Source organism: Peromyscus maniculatus, chromosome 5 (genome assembly GCF_049852395.1).
Source record: "Peromyscus maniculatus bairdii isolate BWxNUB_F1_BW_parent chromosome 5, HU_Pman_BW_mat_3.1, whole genome shotgun sequence".
Classification (NCBI taxonomy): Eukaryota; Metazoa; Chordata; class Mammalia; order Rodentia; family Cricetidae; genus Peromyscus; species Peromyscus maniculatus.
Genome location: NC_134856.1, coordinates 67635691 through 67657017, shown reverse-complemented (window position 1 = coordinate 67657017; position 21327 = coordinate 67635691). Strand labels below are relative to the sequence as shown.

General features: G+C 48.1%; 1 protein-coding gene across 36 annotated transcripts in view; it reads left to right on the top strand.

Moving 5' to 3' along the window:
* Positions 1 to 21327, top strand: part of Svil (supervillin) — a 208478-nt gene that overhangs the window by 137303 nt on the left and 49848 nt on the right. For 13 of the 36 annotated variants that reach the window (XM_076572497.1, XM_076572493.1, XM_076572496.1 and 10 more), the window contains 10 exons: positions 1469 to 1549; positions 3517 to 4383; positions 4904 to 5068; positions 5683 to 5717; positions 6437 to 6498; positions 7147 to 7286; positions 8614 to 8709; positions 10566 to 10809; positions 11266 to 11839; positions 12580 to 12805. In XM_076572497.1, coding sequence (XP_076428612.1) covers positions 1469 to 1549; positions 3517 to 4383; positions 4904 to 5068; positions 5683 to 5717; positions 6437 to 6498; positions 7147 to 7286; positions 8614 to 8709; positions 10566 to 10809; positions 11266 to 11839; positions 12580 to 12805 — 2490 coding nt within the window. The remainder of the gene's footprint in view (positions 1 to 1468; positions 1550 to 3516; positions 4384 to 4903; positions 5069 to 5682; positions 5718 to 6436; positions 6499 to 7146; positions 7287 to 8613; positions 8710 to 10565; positions 10810 to 11265; positions 11840 to 12579; positions 12806 to 21327) is intronic. The other 23 variants (XM_076572478.1, XM_076572482.1, XM_076572485.1 and 20 more) reach the window with 10 other exon arrangements.

The window sequence follows — 21327 nt, the reverse complement described above, 5'->3', positions numbered from 1 at the left end:
CAGTTGTGCCTAGGACTGTGGCCATTGCTGTACCCACGCTTGTGTGCAAAGCAGCCATCTCCCACACAGGCGACTGTCATCAGTTGGCTAAACTGAATGATGTCATAGAATGCCACCTTCTATAATCAGAGCTGCGTGAGACTTCACTGTCACACAGCTTTTGTTTGTTTTCTTTTACTTTTGAAACAGTGTTTCACTGGGTAGCTCTGGTTGACTACACACAGAGAGTTCGTCAACCTGGGAATACAACTCTCCACTGGCCAATCACACCCAAAGGCCAATCCATTGATCTGGAGTTACTGCTTCCTTGTTCTGCCCCCAGTGACTCCACAGCCCTCTCCCAGTGGAGGTGGCCCCACACAACAGGGACTTGGCTCACTACACACACCCACACACCCACCCCTGCCACCACCGCCACAATAAATTTTAAGTCTGGAGAATGTAACACAGTTGGTAGAGTGCTTACCTAGTATGCACAAAGCCCAGGTTCAATCCCCAGCACGGCATGAGCCGGTTTGTACAGTGGTGGTTCATGCCTGTAACCTGGGACTTGGGGGGTTGAGGCAGGAGTAACAGCCATTCAAGTTCATCCACAGCTACTGCACGAATCCAGGAGAGGCTTTCTGTTTTTTCTCTGTAAATCCTAAGAAGATACAGTCTGTGGCATGGTAATTCTTCCTGTAGCTTCTTTACATTAACAGGCTTTCCTCGCCTATAATATTTACCAAAGGTATCTCAGCTTGGTCTTAATGACTCTGATACATTCCACCTTGCATTGTGTTTGACTGGGTGTTAAGGAACAAGTGTGTAAGTTGGATGCTATCTTAATGGGATGTAAAACTTTTTCATGATTAGGATGAAGCCCCTTCTCACCCTGTTACCTGTGTTTCCTCTCAGAGTCTTTAATTCTGTATTTATACCTAATAGGAGTTAAATAGACATTTGCCTCATTGTTGACCCAGGTTACAAATTGACATTTGTAACTGATTTAATAAAAAAAAAAAAAAAAAAAGGATAAAAGGGAAGCGTGTAACAGCAGACAAAAGATTCACTCTTTGTTTGGTGTGTATCCTTTTGCATGGACACTTTTTTCGTTTGTCTGTTTACATATGTGCCTCCATGCAATTTATGGAAGTTGAGTTGCCTTGTATTTGAATTCCAACTTCCCATAAGTGTGACCCGAGTATGACTATAACAGACTCCTCAGGTGACTAAACCCATTTTCTCCAGTGGCCTTAGATTCATTTATTTTTCACTTCTTGAGTTTTGTGGTGAGCCACATGACCAAGATATTCCAAGAAGTAAGTGTAAACTCTAAGGGCACCATGTACATTATGCCTTTTCAAAAGCCAGCTTGAGCATCTTAACTAAAAGCAACCTTTGGGTTTTGCTTATAGTAAATGATGTGGGCATGGGCATCAACATTTTTATAGCAATGTCCTAAAGTTTTGTTTCTTGTGCATGGTAGTACAGGGAAGGCCACCCATGAGTGGTTTCTACAGAAAGATGCCGAAGGGGATACACCTTCACTTATCAACTGGCCTTCCAGGTACATCCCAGGTTGGAAGTGTGTGAGCTGGTGCATGGCGGATGTCCTTCTACCCCATCTCCTCTCCTTGCTCTGTCACACTTAACTAACCCTCGCGCTCCTCTCCCTGTTTGCTACGCCTCTGAAAACCATGTGTTCAAAAACAAGCTGCTTCCTAATCATATCTGTTCCCAGATGGCCCTGTGGACATCGACACTTCCTCTCCTTCCTGGTTCGCTTCCCTTTGTCTCTGTCATAACACACTTCCTTGCTTGCTCACTTTCTCACCAACTCACTACAGAACTGGCCAACAGGGGGCAATATTGAACACCTCCTCTGGGCCCTCCTACCCCTCCCACATTCCTTTTCTGCACCAGCTCCGGTTTCCTTGTTTCTAAACCAGTAGCTAATTTTCACTAGTTAAATTTAGGGCATGCGACCTATAACAGACAAACACTCCAATCATTTCATGAAGGGGGGAGGCGGAGAAATTAAGAATGAGCAAGTCACTGGCCGGACAAAGGTCCCATGTATTGAGTTTCTGACCGTGACTTTGTTCTCTTGAGATGGCCTCGGATAAGGAGCACACATTCCACAGGGGACTTGATTGAGCTGCAGCCTTCTGAGCAGTGGCCTCCACTGCTGCTGTCTCGGAGAAGCCATAGCTCCGAGTGCTTTTTTCCAGACACTCACAGTAACTACCTCTATGGGTGTCTTCGGTGTTTCCTTGGGGAACTCTACCGATGATGTCCCGTTTGAAAGCAGAGCTTGTTTTATGAATTTGATACGGCAAACTAGGGCTAAACAGGGCAATTCTATGATGTGATTATTAAAAACAGTCACTTTTGCTCACTCACCTAAGTGAAATGGAAGCTTTACATTTTCCCAAGAAATCTCTTCCCCCGATCCAAAAAGCTGTGTGCACTTTCTGAGAGTTGGACCTGGTCAGTGGTTTTCCCTTTTGCACTATGCCGAGTGGCATCTCAAAAGGTAACAGAAGGGGTGCTTCTCTTGTGGGAGGTGTCATTTGCCTGAGGAGGAAGGCATGAGCTCTCCAAAAGCCTCCACACCTCATGGCACTAGTCCTTTCTTTCCCGGTGGTGGGGACCAAGTACAGGGCCGCACACAGGCCAGGCAGCACCCTCCCTGCAAGCCTGCTGTTTCCGCTTGAAAGGCAAAGCACTGGGGTCTGGGATGGACAGGTAAGGTCCCCCAGCCAGGGTTCTTGATTGGCAGGCTTCTGCAGATGAGAAATGGTCCGCAGCTTTTGACTTCTCTTCCAGTTTTGTTCTCAAATGGTTAAAAATCAGAAACAACAACAACAAAAACAATCCCTCCTTAAGTTGGTTTTTAATTAGGGTGTGGCATCAGTGGTGGTGGTGGGGAGATAAGGGCTCTCGAGAGTCTCTTAACAAATGCCTTCTTCCTAACATTCCTGTGGCGGTATGGTCGTGAGTATGTGCTCAGCGCTTCAAGAGGTAACTTAAGCAATGGAGCTCAGTAGAAAGCTTAAGTAATCACAAATGCCCACATATCCAGTGGACAGTGAAGTGGCTGTGTCTCCTCCAAGAGTGTTTCCTTGGAGCCGCCAGCCACCCCTCACAGCCCACACCTGGGTCTGGACTTGCACAGAGTCCTGACCTAGACATTGCCTCCTTCACACTAATGCTTACAGTGATGTATATGAATGAAGCTTCCTGGGGCTGCCAGGGGTTTCATTGGAATAAGCCCATTCTCCCTCAGGACAGCATGTGACTCTCAGCTTAACAGGGGATGAAACTTTTGGGCCACACTAGAGTATGAGTGCAAATTTGGAGATTTCACTCCGTTTCAGTGGCAAGTACTAGGTGTCCGTGTTCGATGCCCAAATGTGTTTTCACACATTGTTCTCTCTGCATTGGCTCCAGTGCCATCCGTGGTCTGTGCATGCTCCCTTCCCCTTGGGTGATGACTACACATGGCAACGTAAATCCTGTTTTTTTCTTAAGAGTTAAAGTTAGAGAAAAATTGGTGAAACAGGAGAGTGCTCGCAGCAGCCCTGAACTCATCTCAGAGCCCTTAACCCAGAGGAGACCAGGACCAGCGCATTTCCTGTCCATCCAGTCAGAAAGCTCCGCCTTTGATAGGGTCACCAGCAAGGTAGTGAGCCCACTACGGCCAAGCCGGAGCTGTGTCCTGCCAGCTGACCCTGTTCATGCCATCAAGCTGGTGACCGTGGATACCCCAGAAAGCGCATCTGAATCCAGCTGGGTGGGGTCAGCCACCCCAAATGTCATAAAATCCACCACCCTGAAGATTCTAGAAGGTGGGTCGAGGGACGCTCCAGAGCTCCACATTTGTGAATCAAAAGTGAAAGATGTGCCTCCCCTTGAACCTCTGGAGAGGAGCCCCAGATCCCTCTTGACCTCCGAAGATGGCAGGTTTGTGAGAGGCCACGAAGACCCCTCTGGTCATGAAGATTTAGATGAGCCCAGGGTTCGCTCCATCACCATAGAACCTGAGAGGGAGTGGCGAGTTCAACACCAGCCCGCTCAGAGAATTGGCCGGAGTGAAATGGTTCTGTATATGCAGAGTGGTCCCGTGTCCCAAGATGCCACATTGACCAGTCACACAAAAGAGGCCTCTCCAAAGAAACGCAAGGTTTTGGCCCGGTCCCTGTCGGATTACACGGGTCCCCCTCAGCTTCAGGCCCTCAGACACAACAAGGACGAAGCCCCAAAGCCGGAGCTGGAGCTGCCGAATTCCAGGGCAGAAGGGTCTGGTGCAGAAGCTAGCATGCTGGACACCAGAGTCTCCGTCGCCCAGCTCCGAAATATGTTTCTGGAGTCAGCCAGAGCCAACAAGAAACCTGAACTGTAGGTGATGTTCCCAACATCCTTCCAATATGTCACTTGCACGTCCTTGGCAGACGATTCACATCTCCACCTGTGGTGTGTCCTGTTAGCTTAGCTCACAAGCGTGTGCAGGGCAGAGTGTACAGGAAATGGCTCACACACTACCATTCTGCTTCTGCCTACTAATTGGGATCTGGAGGAGTGGGTCTCTGGAATGTTCCACCTGCAGATGTGATACGCATGCTAGCAGCATGTAGAACCTAGTGCTGTGTCTTACACTGAGATGCATAAACCTTTTCTCTCTCTCTCTCTCTCTCTCTCTCTCTCTCTCTCTCTCTCTCTCTCTCTCTCTCTCTCTCTCCCTCCCTCCCTCCCTCCCTCTCTTCTCTCTCTCTCTCCCTCTCTCTCTTCCTCCCTCCCTCCTTCCCTCTTTCTCTCCTTCCCTCTCCCCCTTCCTCCCTCCCTCCCTTCCCCCCCTCTCTCTCTTTCTCCCTCCCTCTCTCCTCCCTGTTTTACCCTCACTGCCCTGTGGTCCTAAAAGCCAATCCCGGGTTGAGAGGTCAGCTGAAGGAATTGGCTTGCCCACGGAACGGGAGAGAGGGTCTCGGAAACCAAGACGCTATCTTTCTCCTGGTGAAAGTAGGAAAACTTCTGAGCGATTTAGAACTCAACCTATAACCTCAGCAGAGCGAAAGGAGTCGGATAGGTAGGCATGTGTGTGTATACTTCTAGCAACTCAACCATGGTGTTCTCACTACCCTGGTGAGCCTGATGCTATTTGCATAGGATTCTAGGACTCCAGGATTGTTCCAGCTCAGCCGTAAGGATACTTGTTTTATTTATTGAAATGTATTTCCAAAGAATGTTGCTTTTTCTAACTACTATAACTCTACAGTTTTAAGCTGCCTGCAGATCAGGTGAGGAGAAACACATGTCTTCAGTTAGTGCTTTTATTTTTAGTGCTTTTATTAAACTGGCACCTGAATTGAACATCTGTCATGGGGCTTAGGAATTTTGTACTCATCTTATAAACAACTTACTTCTTATATTTACATTTTGTATGGCATCATCCTATGCAAATGTATAGAAATTATAAGGTTCACCAGAAATGTGCACTCAGTCTCATGTAATAACTTCCTGTCAGTACTTCCTTTTCTCCACAAGGTGTGCACCAAGTGTGTGTACGCGCTCCACAATGTCCGCTCATAACTGTTTGTAGCTCCAGCCAAGTCTTCCAGATAGTTCACTTGCATCTTGTTTCATATGTAGCTTGTGTGCCCACCACTAATCATCGTCATTATCTGTTCCTGTCTTTCCTAGGTACCCTTCGGGTTCAGACATGCCAATGGTTGATGGCGAGTATCTCTTCTTTTTATTCTTCCGAGTCTTGTCCAGATTAGATTGAAGACCTAAGATTTGGGGCTTTGTGGGAGATGAAACCCGGAGTCTGTCACTTTCTCGCTTTCTTCCAAATTGCCTTGCCACAAATCCTAGCTGGAAATTTCAGATAAGCCTTCCCTTTGCTTTTGATAGAAATGAAGAGGGGCGGTGGTGGCGCACGCCTTTAATCCCAGCACTCGGGAGGCAGAGCCAGGCGGATCTCTGTGAGTTCGAGGTCAGCCTGGGCTACCAAGTGAGCTCCAGGAAAGGCGCAAAGCTACACAGAGAAACCCTGTCTCGAAAAAACCAAAAAAAAAAAAAAAAAAAAAAAAAAAAAAAAAAAAAAAAGAAATGAAGAGGTGTGTTCTGTAAGCAATATGAAACAGCCGTTGTGACGAAAGAAGTGGATTTTACTGGTGACTGCCACCATGCCTCAGCAAGGCAGTCTGTTCCTAAGGTCCCTTCTTAAAGCCTCTTAGCCAGACTACTACAGTAAACATCACCATCTGGCCACAGTTTGGTTTAAATTGTGGTGAGGAAGCATGAGCTCCTCACAAGGGGAGACTTCCCAGTTGGGATGGCAATTCACCTCCTCTTGGATCCAAGGGGTGGCCGGGTCAGTCTTGAAAGCCTTTCAGAGATGAAGCCCATGCTTTCTAATGATGTTCAGTTTTTCTTTCATGGCTTTTTACAGATGAAGAAAAGGTAGATGAACGGGCCAAGCTGAGTGTCTCTGCCAAGAGGTTGCTTTTCAGGGTAAGGTGTGCCAGATGGTTTGCTTAGAGACTGTAACCCTTAGAGGAAGATGCCCGGTACTTCAAACACTTCTGGGAGCCTCAGTGTCCTCCTCGCCTACAGTACCTGTTCTTCTCTTCCTGTGCTGAGTTAGTCAGTCCCTTTACTGTAACAGAACAGCTGAGGCTATCACATTTTCTAAAAACAGAAGTTTATCTCTGCACAGTACTTCTGAGGTTCTACTCTGTGAGCAGCTGGCCCTGTTGCTTCGGGCCTGTGATGAGGTAGCACTCCCTGACAGGAGCAGATGGTGGAGGAATCTGCTCCCCACCTGGTGGCAGGGATGAAGAAGAGTGGAAGAGACAGGATTCTGGGATCCTTTTGGGGGGCTGATGACCTTGCTCTCAGCCCTACCTCTTACGTTCCACCAGTCCCAAGCTGGGGACCAAGCCTTTAATGCAGGCCATCTAGAACTAAGCTTCAGGATCTGCTTTGGCTGGTTTTGACCACCCAGCTGCTCCAGCCGGAAGTCTTCACTTCTGATGGCAGGGGCCTCTCTCGGGTGTCTTCTCCTATGGATCCTTCGGAAGAGCAGCAGGCAGACATTTTGTTACCCTAGCTGTTTTTCTTTGAGTTCATGGGGGGTTCTACAATGTTTTCTAACTGCAGGAAATGGAGAAATCATTTGATGAACACAACGTCCCAAAGAGACGTTCGAGAAACGCGGCCGTGGAGCAAAGGCTGCGTCGCCTGCAGGACCGGTCTCACACCCAGCCCATCACCACGGAGGAAGTGGTCATCGCAGCCACGTGCGTCTCTGGGGGGGGGGGGTTCTTAGCTTGGCCTGTGCTGTCCTCTTTAAAGGGAGATTCGAGAATTTTCTACAAAAAATCAGGCAGTTTAGCTAGGAGCCGTAGAGAGGCACATGTTTCATACTTGTTTTTGTTTTCTGCTATTTAAACAGTCATGGGAGGTACCTGATGTAGGTCCCAGGGTTACCCCTGAAGTGCTTTTATCCTCGTGTTTTATCTTTCACAGTGAAAATATAAAACATGAAAGGAGGTAAACTCCAGTGAACCTCAGCTTCATGGCTATCAGCTCCTCGGCTGTCTTCCTCCGCATGCATTATCTTCAGCCACACCCCAGACATTCCATCCTTAAACATTTTGGCTCATACCTCGAAGAGATAAGCATTTACTTTGTTTTTAAACCGTCACCAAAGTGTCTAAAAACTAATTGGCAGTTGGACACTTTCCAGGAAGCCTGCCTTTGGGCAGTCTGCTCAGGTGTGCTCAGGTGTACTCAGGTGTGCCTTGACTGGTTCATTCAAAATTAGCAGCTTCAGTCAGCCGAGACTGTTTTAAAAAGCATTTCTGTGGAGCGTTGGCCTCTCACAGAACCTCTGTGTGCAGGTTTGCTATTGGAACCTGCTGTGAGGTGGCCAACCTCTACTTTCCTCTTCAAGTGTTGGATTTTAACAATCCTGGGGGGTCACATACCCTCTGCATGCTGGACAAGTGCTCTTTCACTGAGCTACATCCCAGCCTTAGGCTCCTCGTTGTCTTGATGTGTTTATAGACAAGCACATCTGTGTACTTACCCGAGACTCCTTGCATATCCATTTGTTTAAAATGTAATTTCTTGGATTGGCTGGTAAACACTGTGAAACAGACACTCATGGAAACAAAACAAGAAAAGAGGGGAAGTAACCGGCTGGCCAGGCTCAGTGGGTCTACTTTGATGGGCTTGTCGATTGATGAGGTCACTGATGCTTCTAAAAGCTACCCTGAGAAGAACATTCTAAACTGTGGCCTGCATCTCCTGACTGGCTATGGTTGACGCTAGCTTTTTAAACGACTTCTTAAAATGAGGCTGTTTGTCTGAGTTGACCCTTTCTCAAGCTTCCGCCTCTGCTTGTCCCATTTACTCTGGACAGCCTCTGCCTCTGTTCCCTCCATCTGTATTGCTTTCCCAAGTTCCTTTGTGATTCGTTTTTTTTCCCCTCACAGTGTTTAGCAAATATTTTCGGTGAAATATTTGGTTTTTGCATTTCTGGATTTACTGCTATGCCTTCCTTAATGCCTCTTTTCTTCTCTCTCCTCATGAACGCTCTTCCTATGGCCATTGCTTTTAAAGTGAACCTATCCCTGCTTCGCGTTCTGGGGGCACCCACCCTGTCATGGCAAGACTTCCTAGCCTCACTGTAGCTAGGAGCGCTGTGCAGCCTGCCAGGTACCGGACACACACAGCTGCATGTAGCACCCAGTGCCAAGGTGCTGGGCAGCGGGTGCATCTGGAAGCCTTGAATGCCTTTCATGTGTTTGACAAACAAGTCAGTGCAGTGAGTGTCCCGGAAATGTTGGATGTTTTGTCCTGTCATAGCACGAGGTACCATTAATTCCGTGACTGTGTGAGAAACCTGTCGTCCATCTGCCTGTCTCCTGTGTGGGTGCTAGGATCACACTAACCCACTTATACATTGTTTTTTTTTTTTTTTTACATTAAAAAAAAAACTTTTTTTTTCTTCTAAAATACTAACAGGTAAAGACTAATTTTAAAATGGAACATTAATGTAACTATTGAAATGTTGGTAAGATCTAGTTATTTTTAAATATGTGTATATATAAATCCATGCTAACACCAAATACTTCTATTTTCTAATTTGAAGAGAAGAGAGGCAGTGCTATCAGATTTTAGGATCAGTTGTAGATATATAATAGGAGTCGGTTTTAAACTGTGATGTGTCAAAAAATTATGTTCTTAAACCATATAAATATCCCCTTTGTCTTTTTTTTTTTTTTTTTTTTTTTTGGTTTTTCGAGACAGGGTTTCTCTCTGTAGCTTTGCGCCTTTCCTGGATCTCGCTCTGTAGACCAGGCTGGCCTCGAACTCACAGAGATCCACCTGGCTCTGCCTCCCGAGTGCTGGGATTAAAGGCGTGTGCCACCACCGCCCGTCCCCCTTTGTCTTAACTGTGATGAGCTAAACATAAGGCTCAGAGACATGAAATGACCGAGCTGGAATACACTGCCTGATCCAGAAGCAGGGCTGTCTTGAGAGAGACATTTTGCACACACGCACACACACACACACACACACACACACCACCTCCCCTCCCAGTTTGTTCTCTCCGACCCCTGGAAGGCTCCAGTCCTCAGGCGGCCTTGCTCACTCGCCGTCCTCATGATGTATCTGGACACAGAGACTGACCTTGGGTCTATGACCCCTGGGGACCAGTGATTAATAAGAGGCTGAATTAATAAGTGATTAATAAAGAAGGCTGAATATCCTTCTCATTAGAGCAGCATTCCCAGGACAGAGGCAATATGGTCTTGGAGACCTTTTGAGAATCTCATTGCCCTCCTCTCCTAGCAGTGGAAGCTGTTGTTATTACTCTTGTTATTATTTTCTGGGGCTGAGCATCAAACCCCAGGCTTTGCACATGCTAAGCAGGATCTCTCCCACCACTGTTCTGCCTCTGTAATCCCAGTCAGGAATCGGGGGATGTTTAATTACCTGAAATTTTCTTCATCTCTCAAGTTACTGAGAATTACATATAAGTAACTTCTGAAAATTGGTAGAAACCTGGCACAGAAGTATATTTAAAAGCCCCATGTTTAACAAACAAAAACCTGCTTTGCAGAATGTCATTGTCGGGAGACGATATTGTTCCTAACTATTCAAAATGAAGATATCACCTCCCGAGCAGCATCTATAGAGGATGTTTGACCTGGGTAACGATTTTCTGCCTTCACCTTTAGTCCCTGTGATTGGAACCATCTGGGATTTGATTTTCTCTGTAGGAAGCTAGATCCAGGCTGACATTGGTTCCTTCATTTCCTTTATAGAAATGATTCAGAGCTAAAAGTCTGCCTGTCCTAGAATTGTCGGTGCTGGTGTCCCAAACTGACCCTGCCACTCACTGCTTTGTTTACCCACTAAACATTGCCTGCCCCCTCCCGAATCCATGTAGGGAATTCAGCCCCTTACTAAATAAGCGACATCTTTAAGACAGTTAACATGTGAATGGGCAGTGGGCTTTCGTTTGTTTTTCTCTATATTACTGACTTTTCCTGCCTTCCCTCTAGGTTACAAGCGTCTGCTCACCAAAAGGCTTTAGCCAGGGACCAGGCAAATGAGGGCAGAGAGTCTGCCGAACCAGGTGAACCTGATTCCTCCACTCTGAGCTTAGCAGAGAAATTGGCCTTGTTTAACAAATTGTCCCAGCCAGTCTCCAAAGCCATTTCCACCCGAAACAGAATAGACGTGCGGCAGAGAAGGATGAACGCAAGGTATCAGACTCAGCCGGTCACGCTTGGAGAGGTGGAGCAGGTGAGTGTGTGAGATCTAACTCCAGTGTAGGAATGTGGTGTGTGTGTGTGTGTGTGTGTGTGTGTGTGTGTGTGTGTGTGTGTGTGTGGTTTCTTTGAATACAGCAGCACAGCACTGCTTTTGGGTTCGTGATAGGACAGGGTCAACAGGTGGACTTGTATCTGTCTTCTTCCCCTTCTCATCCCTAAGGAGGAACCATACCCAAGTTGGCTTTTCTTCTGTCGTTTTCATAATTTGCTTGGAATGAGTCCATTTGGATAGGCTCTAAGAGCAGAGGCAAGCTGCTTCCCCAGAAGGCTTGTTTGTGATGTATTTGGGGTGTGTGACCATGCAGGCTGGTTTGCAGGCTGGTTTCCCAGGACGATGAGCCAGGAAGCTCTGCTGCAGGTGTCTTATGCCCCCCCCCCCACTGCCAGTCCCCTCAGATGACGGTGTCCCTAACCTGTGTCCTCCCAGGTGCAGAGTGGGAAGCTCATCTCCTTCACCCCCACTGTGAACACATCTGTCTCTACCATGGCCTCTGCAGTCGCCCCCACATACGCAGGGGACCTCCGGGCGAAGCCGTCTGTTGACAGTGCAAGTCCCACCGACCACAAGTTTCCTTCTCCCGTGGAAAACTCAGACTCTCCAGTGAGAAGCATTCTGAAACCACAGGCCTGGCAGCCTTTGGCAGAGCACAGTGGGAGCAAAGGAATGCTGGGGGAGTGTGGAGAGACAGAAAGCAAGAAAGCTCCGACTGCGGGAGACAGCGGCATTCAAACATACAGAGCCTTCGAGGACGAAGCCGAGTCCTCCTACCCCGTCCTTGGCAGAGTCAGAGAGGGTGACGGCCAGAAGGAGCCTAAGCATGCCATTCTGAGGAGGGGAAGCTTAGAGCTAGGTCATTCTCCTGTCACCCACCCTGGTGAGGAGCTAAAGGAATTTTCCACTGCTAGAAGCAGTTTGCAAGAGAATCTGGACCGGAAGGAGAAGCAGACCTCGGAGGAGAACGTCGATGTGGAGAATGTCATGAGAAAGTTCTCACTCAAAGGTAAGATCCTGCAGCTTCCTGGCTCCCTAAGGGCTCTGCGGTCAGATGGACTTGCTGCACGTGTTCATGGTGGCTCTTGTTAATTATATCCAGAGAGTTTATCACTAGAATGGATCCAAGTTCAGTGAGTCATACCCCTTTCCCCAGATGTCTCTTCCCCTCGAATCTGACACAGTCAGTGGACTGATAGAGCCTACAGCAGCAAATTGGCTGCAGTTCTTAGCAGCCCTTGATAAGGGTTTCAGGTAACTTCGGTGACATTAACTCACACAGTAGCCTTCTGAGCTCCTTAGCTGTGTTGGCCCTTTTATGAAGTTGATGGCACAAAAGTCCTGCACCCAGTCAGCCCAGGAAATAAGGACTCGAACCAGTCTGCTTTCCAGACTCTGCATGCATCCTGACCATGGGAATCAGTGCGCTGTCTGCATAAGAGACCCGGCAGCTTCCATTCACACACACTGATAGCATGTACGCTGGGATGGGCTTGGGTTGTGAGTGCAGCTCTCTAGAAATGAAGATGTACTGTACTGATCAGAGAGATCAGTTCCACTGTGGGACACAGATGGCACAGGCTAGCTGTCTGTCTTGGTGAGCTGTGCTGCAGGTCTGCATAATCCCCACTGGCCTGGGTAGCCTGCCATGCGCCCGCAGCCTGACTCGGTGCTGCACTGTGGGGCCATGGGGAGCCGGAAAGATGCTTGCTGACGGAGTAGCGCTGACTCCACTCTCGTTCTCTCCAGCAGCGGAGTTTGGGGAACCTGCTTCTGAGCAGACAGAGCCAGCTGCTGGGAAAGCCTCTCTGCAGACAGCAACCTCAGGGTCCTGGAAGCAACAGGATCCCTCTGAGCAGCTGGCGGAGAAGCTCTTCAAGAGCCCCTGTGCCATGTTCGCTGCCGGAGAGGTCAAAGTGCCAGGGGGCGAGGCTCTCCTGGATTCACCCAGCAAAACCATGTCAATCAAAGAAAGGTAGGTCAGCCCCTCTGGTGATTGGCGGGCAGTATTGGGGAGGGATGCCGACCTGCCGCGCCAGGCTACGCAGGGATGCTAGAATAACTCTGGAAGCCGAGGCTTACTAACATAAGCTGCACTTAATTTAGCAAAGTTGAGAGATGCCCAGTCCACAGTCGGGAAGAATGAACAGAGACACCTCATTTGTCTGTGGTCTCTGCTTCTTATTTCATATCCGGTTCTCTGGGAGATGAGATCTCGCCTCTTTCTCTGACAGAAACATGTGGTTCAAACTGCAGGCCCAACCATCCTCTGACAGTCTGAGTTAAATAAACAGGACGAAGGTAGATAAATTCCCACAGAAGAGCTTTGTCTTTGAGAGTAGAATCTAAGTTGGACATATTTTGTAGGAAATAAGATGAATTGCTGTTTTCTAAATTTTTATTTCATTTACGTGTGTGTGTGTGTGTGTGTGTGTGTGTGTGTGTGTGTGTGTGTGTGTGTACTTACACGTGTGCCACAGAGTGTACGTGGAGGTCAGTAGACAACTTGCAGAAATCACTCTTTCCTTCCATTATGTGGGTCCTGGGATTGAACTCAGGTTATTGGTCCTGACAGGCCATTTCACCAGCCAAAGATGGATGACTGACTTGGACATTTAGAAATTTTCTTTTTTTTCCTCCCTCCCTCTCTCCTTCTCTCCCTCCCTCCCTCCCTCCCTCCCTCCCTCCCTCCCTCCCTTCTTTCCTTTCTAACTTCCTCACTCCCCCTTCCTTTCTTGTTTCCCTCTCCACCTTTCCCCTCTTTTTCTCCTTCCCTCCTCTCCTCCCCTTCCTCCCTTCCCATCCTCCCTCCTCCCCTTCCTCCCTCCCCATCCTCCCTCCTCCCCTTCCTTCCTCCCCATCCTCCCTCCCCTCTTTCCTTCCTCCCCATCTCCTTCCTCCCCTTCCTTCCTGCCCATCCTCCCTCCCCTCTTTCCTTCCTCCCCATCTCCTTCCTCCCCTTCCTTCCTGCCCATCCTCCCTCCCCTCTTTCCTTCCTCCCCATCTCCTTCCTCCCCTTCCTTCCTGCCCATCCTCCCTCCCCTCTTTCCTTCCTCCCCATCCTCCCTCCTCCCCTTCCTTCCTCCCCATCCTCCCTTCCTCCTTCCTCCCCATCTCCTTCCTCCTCTTCTTCCTTCCTCCCCATCCTCCCTCCTCCCCTTCCTTCCTCCCCATCCTCCTTCCTCCCCATCTCCCTCCTCCCCTTCCTTCCTCCCCATCTTCCCTTCCTTCCCATCCTCCTTCCTCCCCTTCCTTCCTGTCCACCCTCCCTCCCCTCCATCCTCCCTCCTCCCCTCCCTCCCACGCTGGTGGTTTCACCCAGAGTCTTGTACCTGCCTGCTAGGCAAACACGCTACCACTGAGCTGCAACTCCAGCCCTGAAATGTTACAGTAGACAGTCGCTGTGGGATTTCTTGATCCACCTGCTTGTTTTCGGTAAATTCTGCTTCCTCTGTCTCTTTCTGTGAGTTTTACTCTGAGGAGAAACTACTTAAGGTTGAACTTCTGTGGAGCACAGCTTCCTAGCCAGGCTTTGTGGTGAAGTTAAAAGATGACTGCGTGGTTTCTGTGAGCTGTCTGGAAGTGAGTCCACATATGGGGGTAAAGGTAGCATGCACTGTTGCCGAGCCAGAGCTAAAACCTCTCAGACAGGTTCCTGCCCGAGTCTGTTCAGAATCCCGTCAGGACTGCTTGCTAAATATTCGGCTGCTCCATTTCATTGTTAACATATGCTTTTTCAAAGGTCAAGGTCCCTTTACTTAGTAATAATTTTGCTATCATCAATGATATCAGTAGGAAATATCTCACCATGACCTCCCTATGCCTTGATGGTTCTTTGTATGTACATCACTGAAAATACCTACGTGCTTGTCTTTACCATTCACATGAGCAGGTTCCCCAGAGTGAGGGCTCTGATCCTTCTCTTTGTTCAATGTGAAGCTTGACCTATTGAGAATGGGGGAAATGTTCAAAGATTTATTTGGGCATTGCTCTTCTTTCCTGGGGTGACATATTAAAATTCTAAGCTTTCAAACCTTACTTAGTCCAGCTATTTTGACTGCCTTGATTTACCACAGGAGAGACTTAGTTCAGCACCATCAGCACTGTGTGTTCGCTACATTTGGCAAATCACAATCCCTGGGCTCAGGCAATCCTGACCCAGTCTTCTGAGTGCCTGGAACTTGCAGTCACTGTGTCCTTATGCCCAGTTCTGCTCACACATTCCTTACTTGGTTTGATTCAAATTACACTTTCCCCTTCAGATGAAGGTGAGGGTCTGCAATGAGGAGCATAGACTTGGTCGTGAGTTCGAATGACCCGTGTCCTTCGGCTCCCAGAAGAGTCTCTCTTATACAAAGGACTGGGCCATAGCAAGTTCTCTGCTCTGAGGGCCACCACATGCCCCAGGCACCTTAGTTCCTGCTACTAAAGAGACCGAGGCAGGGGGACCATGAGTGCTCAGAAGTTTGAGGCTGGCCTAGGATGCATAGTGAGACCAAAGTGTCAAGTGAAACCAACAGTGTAGCAACTAGAAAAGTAGTTTTTAGAAAACCTCTATACACTTCCTTTTTAAATTTTTTACATTTAGTGTGTGTGTGTGTGTGTGTGTGAGAGAGAGAGAGAGAGACAGCGAGAGAGAGAGAGAGAGAGACAGCGAGAGAGAGAGAGAGAGAGAGAGACAGTGAGAGAGAGAGAGAGAGAGAGAGAGAGAGAGAGAGAGAGAGAGAGAGAGAGAGAGAGCGAGCACATTAGTGTGGGGTGTGGAGGGAGGTCAGAGGACAACATGTTGAGTTGCTTCTCTCCTTCCTTCCGCCATGTTGGTGCTAAGGATAAAACTCAGGCCGTCAGGCTTCGCAGCAGGCACCTTTACCCACGGAGCCATCTTGCTGGTCCCGTGCTCATGTTCTGAAGAACACGTTGGATATTTAAGGAAATGCGTGCCCAAGTCCCTTTATGTCCTTCGTCTTTTTGACGTGAAATGTTAGGGTTTGAATCTGAAGTGCCCAGCTGGTGACCAGGGGGAGTGGTCAAACAGTTGGGACAAGAGGCGTGGCTGACGGAGGTGAGCCATTCATTAGTCACAGGCCCTTGGGGGTTGCAGCCCGGCTGTGTATGCAGTCTGGAGGATGCAGTCCCATCTCTGGCCTGGTCTGCTGAGATGTGAGGGGCCCCGGCCACACACTCCCACTTCCATGAACTCTGCTCCACCTTGCCCACCACGCTGGCTTGTTACTGCCTCACGCCCTCAGCCTAAAGCAAGCCTCCTCTAGGTTGCTTCTGTCAGTATTTTTGTTACACCAATGAGAAGAGCACCTGCAGTGTCTAGAATGTCCGGTGTGAACGAGAACCAGAACGAAGAAGCCTAGGATGCTTCCTCTGGTGGATTAATAAGCCACCCCTGTATCGCTGTCTACATGATTTGAGATCAAACCTCCCCCTTTTGGGAACCTTTTGAAAAAGCACTACAAACCAAATACTTCTATAATTTGGAGGTGAATTAGAGGTGAAGAAGACTTGCAAAATCCGCCAAGCTTTTGGAAATCGTGTTTCCGTCATCACCGAATCCACCGCATTTGTGCTTTTTCACTCTGGGGAGGAGATGACCATAAGGCGAGCAGATCCACCCTGTCACCACGGGAGGCCTATGCAGACTGAGTCAGTCAGCTCCTGTAAATATTGGAGAATCTGCCCCAAATCAAGGGGGCAAGGGAGCAGAGAGAGACAGAGACAAAGAGAGATCTGCCTTAGGGGTTAACCAGGACCCTGTGTACATGCCCCTCAATTGCTCCTCTGCACCCCACACAGCCTGTGTCCATGTCTCCCCAACAAACTCTGGGTTCTGACTTCGAGCTGGAAGAGTTCAGCTACCGGTGATCCCTCGGATTGCTGTAACTATAGAGGTCCTGCCTCTATTTATTTGTCTGTCCCTCACTCAGCCTCTCAGTCCTGATGCTGCAAGGAATATCTGGGGCTGAGTAATTTGAGAAACAAAAGAATATACTTTGGCTCGCAGTTCTGGAAAATCAAAGGCTACCATTGGCATCCACACGAGGTAGAGGACCTTGTGACACCTTAGAGCAAGGGGAAGGTCAGGCTGAGTCAGTCAGACCTTCCCTGTCTGTGACAACTACCTGGGAAGCCTGGTTTGAAGGAGAAGAAACTATGTCGGCTGTCTCAAAGACTTCAGATCCTTGTTGGCTAGCCCTGATGCTCCTGGGCACCCAGGATGCAGAAAGCCAGCAGGAAAGGGCTAGAAACAAAACAGTGCCCCTGCCCCGGAACAGTGCCAGGGACTACTTTCTCCCACTAGAGGACCCACCTACCTCTAGAAATTTCTAACACCTCCCCAAAATGCTATTAAATCCTGAGTCCCTCAGGGGAGTCATTCATCCACTGAGGGAGGCTGACCCCTAGTGGTCCCTCCCACCAACTCTCAAGGATTGACTCCTGCTAGTGGGCCTTTTGAAGGACACTTCGTATCTAAGCTTTCCAGAGGGGAAAGACCTATGCAGAGGGCCACAAAACCGAGGTGGCCGTGCTTTGCAGGCAGCTCACTTATAACTGATCCGAAGTTCAGAGCATAAACTCACTCCCAGGAAATAGACGTTAATCTCCTTTAAGTATCTCTTCGCCCCCTGAAGGTCTGCTCAGGATACTACCATAGTAACAGATGAGGCATACCGTCCTCAAACTGTGGCGGCCTTCCACTTACAAGATAAGAAGGGCTGGAAGTCTGGCTCAGTGTAGAGTGCGTGCTCAGCATTTACAAGATTCCAGCTGCAGTCTTCAGCACCGAGACATTCAATAAACAAAAAGCAAGTGGTTCAGTAGGTAAAGTGCCTATTGCTCAAGCCTAAGGACCTGAGTTTGAATCCCTGTCATGAATGTGGAAGCTGTGCGCAGGGGCACACATCTGTGCCCCCAGTGCTCACGGGTGAAACCAGGTTGGCAGACCCCAGGCTCATTCACACACACTATACAACGTCAGAAGAAAAGAAAGAGAAAGGAATGAAGAAAGGAAAAAGAAAACATAATGGGGTGGAGCCAGGGCACGGTGCGGAGCTCTTGGATTTACAAGGTCCTGGGTTCAGTCTTCAGCACCAGATAAAAAACCAAATGCAGACAAAAAGCTTATTATTAATAGTTAATTCTTCCAGGTTTCTCATTAGCTAAGACCAGGATCTAATGCAATTACTCATCAGTGCTGCTCAGTTCAGCTTAAGTCCATGGGTGCCTCCCTTTCTCTGAAATAAAGGAAATGTCTAAAGAGGAAATACAAATACCTTAGTTGACATTAGGGGCACGTGGTCTGCCTGCCCCTTGCTTGACCCATCCCTGTTACGAGCCTGGAAAAACTTGTCCTCATCCAGCAGCCTCTCAAGCCAGAATTCCTGCTGAAGAGCATGGGCTGTGACAGGAGCCATAGACACTCCCACAGCGGCCTGGTAAGCACATGTCCCATTGGCCCTGGGCCAGGCCAGTGTGTTAGCAGGCTAATACTATGCCACTCACAGGGTATGGAGCCTCAGACTAAGCAGATGCCCCAGCTCTCCACATCACAGCCCACAAATAGCCCTCAGACTTGGCAGATGTTAAAAGCGCTGACAATCGTTGGCATTGCACAGGGGGGATTTATGTCATGTGTCGACCCAGACCTTAGCCCTCTGCTATGGTGACGAAGGGCTACGAGACTGCCAGAGTGGAGAACAAGACTAGAAAGATCCGCCACCCTCCACAGCTTGTTGAACACCAAATAGGAAATCAGAAGGGACAGGATAATGCACTCAGATTCACTGTGTGTTATTATGAAGTTATTCATCATTTGTATTGTGGAAGTAAGGGCTGGGCCAAGTACCACATGGGCCCAACTGAAGCAGTTTCTCCCATATTATTTTGGTTACACTGGAGTCTTTGGAAGTTAAAGGAGCCAGCATTTTGAGAAGCAAGTTTTCAGGGCTTTAGAAGGGAATGATTCTCTGAAGCCATCCTGCAAAGGACCGAGAGAACATCATAGGGAAACTGGAAAAGGTCTGCTCTTCCTGACAGAGATAGGCACAGTGTGTCTGCTCAGCTCCACTTCTCATGGGAGGAAATAACTGGGACTTGGAGAGGCAGGGTTTGGAATCACACCTCCTCTCCCACCAACACGCAGGAGGCCCTGGCTCAGAGGAACCTTGACTTGTCTGCACCTGGATTCCTACTCTGTGTGATGAGAACAAAATGCAGTTTCTTGAAGATGTCTGTGCACTGCAGGGGGGCATGAGGAAGAGAGCCGAGTGATTGGAGACTCCAGTTTGCTTTTTCTGAACTAGCCTCCTGTCCCTCAGAGCAGCCCCAGGGGAACTGTCCTTCTGTTGAGAAGCTGTTTGCTGGCCTCATCATCTTTAGCAGTCTCTGCATCTGAGGTCAAGGGTTTGCACTCTATAAGTCATTTAGATCCAGTCTGATTGAGGTGAAGGCCAAGAATGCCTGCTCTGAGTCCAAAGGAGAGCGAGAGAGGAGCTGGTTCTGAGAGCAGTTTGCAGGGTGAGTGACAGTGGGATGCCCCTCCAGATGAGGGCTCAGATGTATCCCTCTTTGGGGGAGCGAAGGCCTGGCGTGTCCACTAGCTGGAAGCCTTACTTCCTGATGCTTTTGGCTCGTACAGTCGTGATTATTTCTTTTTAATAATTTGACTTTTTGAAATTCTTTTTCTTATTGCAATAAAATGGGCACATTCAAAGTAATTGGGACAGGATAAATAATAATTATTTAATATGAACTGAAATTAAAACATATGAAGGAATTTAGATTTTGTGTTCTAATACATGGAATAGCCATGTTAGTGGTGGAGAACTATACAAGTTAAGGCTAAAGAGTGTCTTAAGCTTTGTGAGCCTGCATTGGGTTGAAGATAGCTCATGTGAGTTTATAGAATGGTCCTTTTTTGTGGTCTTATCTGCTGCCACATAAGACAGAGAGATTAGAAAAGGAGGAAGAGGTTGAGGAGAGGCTGGACCCAAAGTTCAAAGTTCTGTGTCCTTTAGGAAGTTGTTCAGAGCCCATTTACATTATGTGATAGAAGGATGGAAAATATAAAAGATGGTTATGCATACATTTGTAAGTAGAATGGATTCTTGTTTAATATAGAATTTGGTTCCTTATTTGCTTAGCAAAAGCTCCTTTATCATATGCAGTTCAGCAGCAGAGCACTTGCCTAGCATGTTTGAGGCCCTGGATTGTATCCAAGAACCACCAGCAAATGAGTGAATAAGCTTTTATCATGGAGTATAAGGCATCCTACCTCCAGTACAGATACTGAATAGGATCAGGAAATTTCTCACTTGGGGCCTTGGAGAGCCCCATGTTCAGTTCATGCCTGACAAACAGGGCAGGGAGAGTGATGTGCCTCAGTGTAAATGAAAAGGGCTATACTAACCACTGTCCTCACAGGTGGGACCGAATACCTGACGAGTAGCAACTGGGCAGAGCAGGGGTCAGAGTTCACCGTGGTGGGGAAGACATGGTGGACATGGAGCCACCATCTATGGCAGCAAGAGCTTGTGGCATAGCTTGCTCATGTTTTAGAAGAAGCAGAGGGCTTAAGCCAGTACTGGGGTCAGGCTATAAACTCAAGCCCCACCCCTACGGCTAAGCCCATACCCTAAATATCCCACAGCCTCCTCAAACTCCTCAAAGAGCGCTACCAGCTGAGGACCAGATGTTCAAACACTGGAGCCTGTAGGGGCATTTCATATCCAAGCCACAACAATGTCCAAACCCAGACTGCAGCTGATTGGCTGCCTGGCAGCCAGTGTTGTGGGTCAGGTGTTGTGGTCAAAGGCATATCCTGTCAGAACGCACAAGGGAAAGGGGGGTCTCATCACCTCATTTCCTGGTTTCCCCCCAATCCTTAAGTAGTTTGAACACCAGCCTCAGGCAGCCTCAGAGGCCCTGTTTGTCTTTTTGTCTGCCCCACTGTGTTGAACTGAAATGGCTGAGATATTTTCTTCGTGATAGCATAGCTGTCTCAAATAGGCTCTTGTTCTGGAAAATGGCTTTTCAGAGAGAGCCAAATGTGAGAGCAGCTTTAGATAAAGTCTTGCAGTGCCTGAGCTAAATGGGCTGGTACAAGTCTCCATTAATGAGATTTGGGGGGAGGGAGGTATTTTTTTCCCTTGGAGAAAGTTGAACGAATAACTTCTTAAATGGGTTTTTAGAAGGTCGTTTTTGTGTAAGGATACATGGTAAAGACAGGGTTAATCCATGGGGGGAAAGACCAGGGCTGAGACTAGAAGAGAGTGACGACATTCTAGTTCACCTTTAGTATGATACCAAGATGCCGTATCTTTCTGTTTTTAATTAGTGTATATTTATTGTACCAAGCAGGGTTTCATTATGAAATTTCCAGACATGAGTATAATTTATTTTGTTGAGAATAACCTCTGCTGTCACACACTCCTGTTCTTTAGGTTTTTAAGCCCCTTTTCAGCAGTTTATTCACTGCAAAGAACTGCA